The sequence below is a fragment of the Pteropus vampyrus genome, unplaced genomic scaffold, assembly GCF_000151845.1.
Source record: "Pteropus vampyrus isolate Shadow unplaced genomic scaffold, Pvam_2.0 Scaffold14, whole genome shotgun sequence".
Classification (NCBI taxonomy): domain Eukaryota; kingdom Metazoa; phylum Chordata; class Mammalia; order Chiroptera; family Pteropodidae; genus Pteropus; species Pteropus vampyrus.
This window is the reverse complement of record NW_011888795.1, coordinates 8892854-8903225: the sequence shown is the minus strand read 5'-3', so window position 1 is coordinate 8903225 and position 10372 is coordinate 8892854. Positions and strand designations below refer to the sequence as shown.

Sequence of the window (10372 nt, the reverse complement as noted above, 5' to 3'; positions counted from 1 at the left end):
TCTGTTTCATCTTGATTCAGTCTTGGAACATTGTATGTTTTTAGGAATTTATCCATTTCTCCCAGATCGTCTAATTTGTTGGCATATAAGTACTCGTAGTAGTTTCTTATAATCTTTTTTATTTCTCCGGTGTCATTTGTCACTTTTCTTTCATTTCTAATTTTATTTATCTATTTCCTGTCTCTTCTGTTCTTGATGAGTCTGGTTAAAGGTTTATCAATTTTGTTTATTTTTTTCAAAGAATCAGCTCATGGTTTCATTGACCTTTTGTTTTGTTTTTTTCAACTGTATTTCATTTATTTCCACGCTGATCTTATTCTTTCCTTCTCCTCACTTTGGGCTTTGTTTGCTGTTCTTTTTCTAGTTCCTTTAAGTGTTAGGTTAGATTTTTTTATTTGAAATTTTTCTTGTTCCTTGAGGTAGGCCAGTATTGCTATGAATTTCCCCCTTAGGATTGCTTTTGCTGTGTCCCATAGATTTGGGGTCATTATGTTTTCATTTTCATTTGTCTGAAGATATCTTTTGATTTATTCCTCGATCTCATTGTTAGTAGTATGCTATGTAGCTGCCATGTTTGTGTGTTTTTCATTTTTTTTCCCCTTGTAGTTGATTTCTAGTTTCATACCATTGTGGTCAAAGATGCTTGATATGATTTCAGTCTTCTTAAATTTATTGAGACTTGTTTTGTGGTCTATCTTGTAAACGTTTCATGTGCTTGAAAAAAATGTATATTATGCTGCTTTGGAGTACTCTAAAAATATCAATTAAATCCATCTGTCGTCTAGTGTGTCATTTAAGGCCACTGTTTCCTTGTTGATTTTCTGTCTGAAAGATCTGTCCATTGGTACTAATGGAGTGTTAAAGTCCCTTACTATGACTATATTGCTGTCAATCTCTCCTTTATGTCAGTCAGTATTTGCTTTATAAATTTAGTTGCTCCCATGTTGGGTGCATAAATGCTTACTAGGGTTATATCTTCTTGTTGGCTTGATCCCTTTATTATTGTGTAATCTCCTTCTTTGTTCCTTATCATAGCCTTTGTTTTAAAGTCTGTATTATTTGATGTAAATATTATTGCCCCACTTTTTTCATTTCTATTTGCATGAAATATCTTTTTCCATCCTCTTTCACTTTGTCTCTGTGTGTCTTTCGATCTGAAGTTGGTCTCTTGTAGACAGCATATGTATAGGTCTTGTTTTCTTATCCATTCAGCAGCTACCTTGTCTTTTGATTGGAGTATTTAATCTATTAACATTTAAAGTGATTGTTGATAGATACATAGTTATTGCCATTTATTATTCTTTTTTACCCCCTTCTTTTTCTTAAAGAAGTCCCTTTAACATTTCTTATAATATTGGCTTGGTAGTGATGGATTCCTTTAGGTTTTTTTTATGTCTGGAAAGCTCTTTTTCTCACCTTCAATTTTAATTGATAGCCTTGCCGGGTAGAGTAGTCTCGGTTATATGTTCTTACTTTTCATCAGTTTGAATATTTTGTGCCAATCCCCTCTGGCCTACACAGTTTCTGTTGAGGAATCAGCTGACATTCTTACGGGAGCTCCTTTGTAAGTAACTAGCTGCTTTTCTCTTGCTGCATTTATGATTCTCTCTTTGACTTTAACTGTTGGCATTTTAATTATGATGTGTCTTGGTGTGGGTCTCTTTGGGTTCATCTTGTCTGGGACTCGCCGTGCTTCCTGGACTTGTATGTCTTATTTCCTTCACCAGGTTAGAGAAGTTTTCAGTCATTATTTCAACTACATTCTCTATCTTTTGCTTCTAATATCTCTATGATGCGAATATTGGTACATTTGAGATTGTCCCAGAGATTCCTTAAACTACCCTATTTTTTTCTTTTTGTTGTTTCAGTTGGGTGCTTTCTGCTACCTTGTCTTCCAAATTACTGATTTAACCATTGCTTTTTCTAACCTCTTGTTCATTCTTTCTAGTGTATTCTTCATTTTGGTTATTCTTCACTTCTGACTGGTTCTTTTCTATGGTTTCTGTGTCCTTTTTTATGCTTACTGTCTCATTGTTGAACTTCGTTTAGTTCTTTTTCTGGAGTTTTCTCCTGTCCTTTTGGGACATGTTTCTTTGTTTCCTCATTTTGGCTGCCTCTCTGTGTTCCTTTCTATATACTAGGTAGATCTGCTATGTTCTCAGTCTTGGCTGGCTGGCCTTATGAAGTAGGTGCACTGCGTGGCCCAGTGGCTTGGTCTCCCTGATTTCCTGTGCTCGGTGATTCAAGAGTGTCCCTTGTGTGGGTTATGTGTACCCCCTATTGTAGTTGAGCCTTGATTGCTGTTTGCATGTCAGTGGGTGGCATTGACTCTCACACACCCGCAATATGAGCTGCTATGTAGGAACTGACACCATGGAGTGGAATTCACTCCACTAGGCTCATTTGCTTATTGAGACCACTCATTGGGCATGCCACTTTGGGGGCTAGTGAGGTAGTGTTCTGTTGTAGTCTGAAGCCAACCTCCAGGATTGTGAGTTCTGGGGCACCTTGGGAGGGGCTTCTGTGCAGGCCAAGGTCAGCTGCTGCCTGTGACCACCAGCCCAAGGCTACCTGGTAGGAGCTACAGCGCTATCCAGAGTTGGTCGCTGCCTATGCTGGACCTGGAAGTGCATAGGAGAGGCCACCCTATGAACTGAGGCTGGCTTCTAGCTATATGAGGCCTGGGGTAGCTCAGCATAAGGCCCAGGGCATCCCAAGGCCTAAAGTTACCTGTCAGCTGCCTGTAAGACTCAGCTGATGAAAGAACATTGGGAGGTACACAAGTTGGGTGAAGTGAGGTGCCGGGAAGTCATTATGGTGGGGCAAGTGGTATTCACCAGGTTAATGCAGATTCAGGTTTGGTGCCAGTGCTGAGCCTGGGGCCACCCACAAAAGTCTCAGAGCACACTGAGGCCAGCTACAACCCACTTGGGCCCAAAGACCCCCGAGACTTGTCCAAGAAAGATTGCAGCCTGGGCCAGAGCTGGTTGCTCACCACCAAAAGTGTCTCTGGCACCGTGTCAGTAGAGACCAGCTGGACAGATCTTTCAGACTGAAAGAGCCTCTTGCGGTGTGCAGGGTGGGATTGGTTGCCTGGCCACTGAAAGTACCTCCAACTGTTTGAGTTGGATGGGGCACGATCCCAGGCAGTCACCAGGGTGGAGCAAGCAGAGTTCACCCAGCCCATGCAGATTCAGATTTGGCCATGTTGTGGGGAGGGCTCAATATAGGAGAGATGGAGCTTACCTGTAGGCTGCACAGGAGGAGGACTCAACACAGGGATATTGGTGGCTATCTTTCCAGCCTTGCCTTGAAGCCACACAACTCAGTCTCTCCCTGTATGCCTCTGGTGCCTCCTGAGTCACCATCCCTACACTGGAGCCCAGGGTGAGTGTCTGCAAGCAAGTCTATGCATGAGCTCTTTAAGAGAACATCTGGATTTCTAGCAGCCTTCTGTCTCACACCGATGGATGGTATCCCCACTGATTTTCACAGCCAGATGTTGTGGAGACTCCTCTTCCTGGCACTTGAACCCTGGGCTGGGGCCCCTCACTCTTCAGGGGGGACTTCTGCAGACGAGATTTCCCTCCTAAGTTTCGACCACCACACATGGGTGTGGCACCAGCCCATTTCATGTCTCCGGCACTGCTACCAGTCTCAATGTGGCCTCTTCTTTATATCCTTAGTTATAGGAGTTCTGTTCAGCTAGTCTTCATGTGGTTCTACAAGTTGTTCTATAATTGAATTGTAATTTTAATGTGGTCAGAGGAGGAGGCAAGCACAGCATTCACCTACTCACCATCTTGCCTGGAACTTCACCCTGTCTTTTAATTGGAACATTTTGTCCATTTACATTTGAAATAATGATTGATAGGTATGTAGTTATTGGCATTTTATTCTTTTCTGATTGTTTTTGTTCTCGGTTTCTTATTCTTTTGCTCTGTTATATTGATGTCATTCTATAGTACTGTGTTTGAATTCCTTTTTCTTTATTTTTTGTATATCTCTTGTGGATTTTTGGCTTGTGGTTACCATGTGTCTCATATATACCAAGCTATGTTTATAGCAGTCTATTTTAAGTTGATGGTTGCTTAAGTTTGAACACATTCTGAAATCACTACAATTTTTACTTACCCCCTCCATGTTTATGTTTTTGTCATTTTTTTACTTCTTCTATTATGTATTTGTGGGTATCCCTTAATTTATTGTTGGAATTATGCATGATCTTCCTACTTTTGTCTTTTAACTTCGTACTAGCTTTATAGTTAGTTAATCCACTTCTTTTACCAAGTGTTTGCCTTTGTCAGTAAGAATTCTCTTCTCTCCTATATTTTCTTATTCATATTTAAATAAGTCCCTTTAACATTTCTTCTAATACTGGTTTAGTGGTGATGAGCTCCTTTAGCTTTTTCTTTCTGGGACATAATCTGTTATAAAATGCTTTTTTTTAAAAAAAAGCTCAAATCCTTGTTTGGGAAAAAATATGGACCCCTCCCATTAAATAGCGCTTGTGTCAACACTCAGACCCTTCCTCATGGAAACCTTTCTCCTCAGATACATTGGGAGTATATTTAGTAATCCTTTTATATATGCCAAAACGGTTCATAATAAGTACAGAGCAAAGAAAGACATCGTTTTACTAGTCTTATATATAAACAGAATACTTCTGAAATCAACATTTAATGAAGGCTGTCATTTAATAAAAGCTAGCATATACTGAGCCCTTGCAGGGTTCCAAGCAAGTTAAAGACACTTTAAATATGTGTCTCATAGAATTTAGTTTTCAGCAACCTAATAAGGGAAATATTATTCTCTCTCACTTATAGGTGAGGCAGTTGAGGCTCAGAAAAGTGACTTGCCTGAGGTCACACAGTGAATTAGTTGCTAGAACTAATATTTCAATTTACTTCTGACTCCAAAGCCTATGGCTGCCTCCCACAGAATCTCATTTCTTTAGGTACGAATTGGACCAGATCCACCGAGAGAAGAACCATTGTATAACATGTTCCACCACTATAAGAGGTAGAACAAAACAAGACTGCTGTAGAAATGTCAGAGTTCACCTCTTTCAAAAAGCAGTAGATCTAATTTGCAACTCCACAGGTGGCTACCAGCTTTATAATGAGATGGAGAAATGACATGACTTTTCCTATTATGATACACCACCACCACAAAGAAGGGCCGTCTTTGCTGGCCATACTGAGTGATGGATATGGGAAGGCAAGGCTGGATGGAGCGAAATTGCTCTGCTTAGTAAAGGCAAAGGGGAATCAAGAAGCCCTAAAGGAAGCTCATCATTATGGAAAATTAGAGACCACACTGAGAACAGGGTCCATAGAGAGGTCAGCCTAGGGGCTGGCGCTAAGGGATTTTACTAATATTCAGTAAAATATCTCACTAATTGCTGGTAGCATGGATTTTCTTCAGAGGAATGAAGGAAACAGCACGTCCTAGTTAATCACCTTATTGTTTTTTATTTCTCAGGCAACCTCAGAACCTGTTCTAGATCCACAGCAAATCCAAGCATTTGATCAACTTTGCCGTCTCTACCGAGGAAGTTCCAGGGTAATGTTTTGTGGTTGTTTAACTTTTTATTTCCTTATTTAGAATTACTGTTTTAGAAACGTGGTGATCTTAGGTTCTTGCTGCAGTCCCTCCTTACTCTGGAAAGTGCCCTGCTATGCCCTGGCCTTAGGGAGCAATCAGAATTTGGCAAAGGATGCAAAGGAAGTGGAAAGATATCTGTCCTTTATCTGCCATGGACTGTGAGGACACAGAAGGGCATCCGTGTTTGTACAACCTCCAGAGAGAGCAAACAGAAGCCTAATCCCTCATCTGCAAGGTCTTTTTTTGTATTGACTGCCAAATCTGCCCAAAGCCCAAGACTCTGCTAAACGTCTGCATTGGTCGAATTTACTAAATTATAGTGGTTTAAACAAGATAAAAGTGTAAATGCAGGTAGCCCAGGGCACTTTCCATAAACCTCTCTCCAGATTTCTTCTATCTTGTAGCTCTACCGTCTTTAACATACGGTTTATACTGACATGGTTCAACATAGTTGCTCCAGCTCCAACCATCACATCTGTATTCTAGCTAGCAAGATGGAGGAAAAGCATAAGCCCTTTGTTTAATGGTACTTTCTACAAGTTATATACACCACTTCCACTTACCTCCATTGTCTTAGAACTTAGACACATGCAATGCAGACTGGGAAACTGGTCTTTATTCTAAAAGGTATTAGACTACAACTTGGTATCCTATGACCATAGGAGAAGAGTACAGATTTGGAGTGCTGCCAGCAGTCATACCATGACATCAGTCTGGGTGTCTCACAGGCACTTCAGAAGTGTACTCATTAACTTTCTCAACGTGTTCTTTCTTGCTTAGTAGTTCTCTGCAGGTGGCACTTTCTCTCATCCCTCCCATTACATCCACTCACTAGGAAGATCCTATAGGCATCTTACATCTCCTGTGTATTTTTCCCCTTTCCTTCTGAATTGTCACAGGCCACTGAAGTTCTTCTGTCCCTTCTCCACAGTGCTTACTGCCTGAGTACTCTTTCCAAACCCAAATGTCATGTTAACCCCTTGCTGAAAATGCTTTCCTGGACCTCTGTCACCTGAAGGTGGAGTCTAAACTCTACCACTTCCTCTAATCCTCAAGTCATACCAAATTCTAGCAAGGCCAGATTTTTTTCTTGAGCTTGAGTTTGCACAGACTGCTCATGTGCTCTGTTTGACATCAGTCAGAGTAATATCTTTTTGGATATGTCCCCTCAAGCAAGGGAAATGAAAGCAAAAATAAACAAGTGATACTTAAAAACCGTCTGCACAGTGAAGGAAACCGTCAACAAAACAAGACAACCTACTAAATAGGAGAATATATTCACAAATAATATATACGATAAGGGGTTTATATCCAAAATATGTTAAAAAAAAAAAAACTCATACAACTCAACAACAAAAAAATAAACAATCTGATCAAAAAATGGGTGGCAGACTTGAAAAGACATTTTTCAAAAAAAGACAGATGAAAAGATACGCAACATCACTAATCAGGGGAATGTACATCCAAACCACAATGAGATACCACCTCATACCAGTCAGAATGGCTCTTATCAAAAAGTCAGCAAATAACATGAGTTAGCAAGGATGTGGAGAAAAGAAAACCCTTATGCACTGTTGGTAGCACTGCAAATTGGTGCAGCCATATGGAAAACAGAATGGAGATTCCTCAAAAAACTAAAAATAGATCTGCCATACCACCCAGCAATTCTAATTCTGGGCATTTATCCAAAGAAAATCAAAATACTAATTTTAAGATATATACATCCCTGTGTTCATTGCAGTCTTATTTACAAGTAGTAGCCAAGATATGGAAGCAACTTAAGTGCCCATCAATAGGTGAATAGTAATGAAAAAGTGGTATATATATATAGACATACAATGGAATATAATATAGCAGTAAAAAATTAAATCTTGCCATTTGTGACAACATGGATGGACCTCGAGGGAATTATGCTAAGTGAAATAAGTCAGAGAAAGACAAATACCATATGATTTCACTTACATGTGGAATTTTTAAAAATATAACAAGCCAAAACAAAACAAAAACTCATAGAAAGAGACCAAAAAGATGGTTGCCAGAGAGGAGGGGGTGAGGGGATGGGTGTTAAAGGTGAAGGGGAATATAGTCAATGAGCGTGAGTCTGCACAGTGACAAGTGGTTACTAGAATTAGTGGGGCAATCACATAGTAAGGTATAAAAATAACCCTATATCGTATCCCTGAAACTAATACTATATACCAACTAAAATTTTTAAATATTGTTTTAAATAGCACTAATATACACATAGAGGACCTAGCATAGTTCCTGGCACCTAAAAAGCACTCACCACAGTTACCTGGGGCTAAAGGTCCCCATGGACTTCCAGCCTGGGGTCTAACACAGGATCACCTTGGGTGTTGAATTCATCTCTTCTCTGACCATCAAGGGCATCTCGAGGGCCAAACCATCAGGCTCCCTACTCTTGCAGAGGTTCTTTGAGGTAAAATGAATGGCCCCTCTGAGTGGCAGGGCCTGGTTTCCCAGTGGGCTGACATTAACCTTTCCTCCTGCCACACTCTGTCCTTGGCAGCTCTTTCAGAACTGAGCCACTGGGTGAGGTTTTCGCTGGTGTCATTGGTGGAAATAGGGAAGCTGGGAGCAGGGAGGACAATAAGAGGAGGTACAGTCTGAATTTCCCCTGCGGCCCCTGAGTTTCAAGTGACAGCTGGGCACCCATTTGGAGCTATCCAAGTTACAAAAGAGAGCGGTCAGAGACAGTGGTCATAATGCAGAGTCTCTCGCCCTGAGAACTCACTTAGAGGGAAGGTGTGGAATGAGATGAGCAGAGGGTGGAGAACCTCAGCTCAGGGTGAGGCTACAGGGTCACGCGCCAGCTGGATGTGGAGCACTCAGAGCCTGGCAGGTTCAAAATCAGACATTTTCCATGACCAGTGTCACAGCTTGATGTGCCTATGGGATTTACCCAGTCCAGTCTTGTCGTTATTAAAAGAGGAAATGTAGGCCCCAAAAGATAAAGTGAACTTGCCCAAAGTTACATTACTTGTTTGTGAGATACAGACCAGGGACTCAGACCATTTTTATATCTTCCCGCAGTGCAGCACAGTCCCTCCTGGACTCGAGGCGGGGGGATTCAGGATCCCCCACCTCCATTCCACATCCCCTCCCACCCCCCCAGATTCTCTGCCCCCACAAGCCTAGGCTGATGTGTGTCCCCCCTTTTGCAGCTGGCTCTCCTTACAGAACTCTCCCAGAACCGCAGCAGTGAGAGCTACAGGCCATTCAGTGGCTCCCAGAGTGGCCCTGCTTTCAACAGCATCTTCCAGAATGAGAACTTCCAGCTGCAGCTCATTCCCCCACCTGTGACTGAGGATTGAAGCCTGTCTGGGGTCTGGCCTGGAGACTAGAGATGATCCTGAGGCAACTGGGAAGGAACCCTCCTCTCGACTGGCTTGGCTCACGTTGCTTCTCACACTTCTGAGCAGAGGATCTGAGGTGAACTGTGCCCAGGGCTGTCTACGCACCCACCATTCCCCAGGGAGACACCCTGTCTCTTCGGTGATGTCACTGCATCATTTCATCAGACTAGTCGATTTTGTTTTGCTTTTTAAGCAAAAGAATGTCACATACGTCCATCCAGCCTTTTGTGCTCTGCCTGTTGGGACTTTTTTCCTGTTTTCCTTGAAGCCGAGAAAATAGGTGGGGCCCACACAGGCGGCATTCTGGGGTCTGTCACACTCGTCTCCTCCAGTTGATGGGTGACACGGAGAGACTTCAGAACTTCTGTTGCTGTTGGGAACAGGGAGTAGTGTCGGCCAGGCTGCTGTGTAACTAAAACCTGCACTGGAGGGAGCCAAGAGCCTGTAGGGTTGGGGCATCTCCCTTTTGATGTGTTTATGTTAAAACCCATTTGAGTGTAAGATTTTCCCTTTCTAACAATAAACACCTCTGTGTTTAAGTTTGCAGGCTTGCTGGCTGGCTGTCAGCTCTCAATCTATCAATCTAAGCCATACAGACAATTTAGAACCTTTAGAACTCTTACTGCCACAATTCAGTTTCATTAGCTCAAAGTCAAAGATTCCGATTGTGACAACATTACTTTTATTCAAATAAGCAGCTCCATCTCAACTCCATTCAGAGCAGCCCAGCCACCCAAGTGCTTCCATGACAGGCACTAGGCCAGAGTGGTGTTTTTACATTTCTTGACCTTGGGACTTTGTATGTCATTGAACTGGCGGTAGGCTGAGGTGCTCCTTTTTCATTGGTCCATTCAGGGATGAGCAGACTCTCATGCGCTGGCTTGCTTATGCTAACCAAGCCCACAGGAAATAGATGTATAAACTAGATGTGCCTCTGCTACAAACTAGCTGTGAGCCTGGATGAGTCACTTAACTTCTCTAAGCTTCAATTTTTTATAAAGTTGTTGTGAAGACTAAAACAATACACATAAACGTTTAACACTGTATAGGCTCATGGCAAACATTATACAGGCATACCTTGTTTTATTGTGCTTCGCAGGTGTTCCATTTTTAACAAATTGAAAGCAAAATCCTCCACCAGAAAAATGATTAAGACTTAAGTGCAATACTGTGTTGCAACACTCTGGAACCAAACCCGCAATGCCCCAAGGGATGCCTGTATAACTCCTCCTGAGACCCAGGGCACCAGCACCGGCTACTGCCTCCTGATAGAGGTGTGAGGAGGTCAAATGGGAGGAAGCGGTGAGCATTAAGTGAACATCAACTGGATGCTGGTTGCAGCTATCTGATGCGATAGTCTCAACCCTGTTTTACACATGAGAAAGCTG

At 42.1% G+C, this 10372-nt stretch overlaps 1 protein-coding gene across 1 annotated transcript in view; it reads left to right on the top strand.

Annotated features, from left to right (window-relative positions):
• Positions 1-9528, top strand: part of VPS8 (VPS8, CORVET complex subunit) — a 255708-nt gene extending 246180 nt beyond the window's left edge. The window contains exons 47-48 of the mRNA XM_011383477.2: positions 5485-5565; positions 8793-9528. Coding sequence (XP_011381779.1) covers positions 5485-5565; positions 8793-8942 — 231 coding nt within the window. The 3' untranslated portion in view covers positions 8943-9528. The remainder of the gene's footprint in view (positions 1-5484; positions 5566-8792) is intronic.
• The last annotated feature ends 844 nt before the right edge of the window (positions 9529-10372 follow it).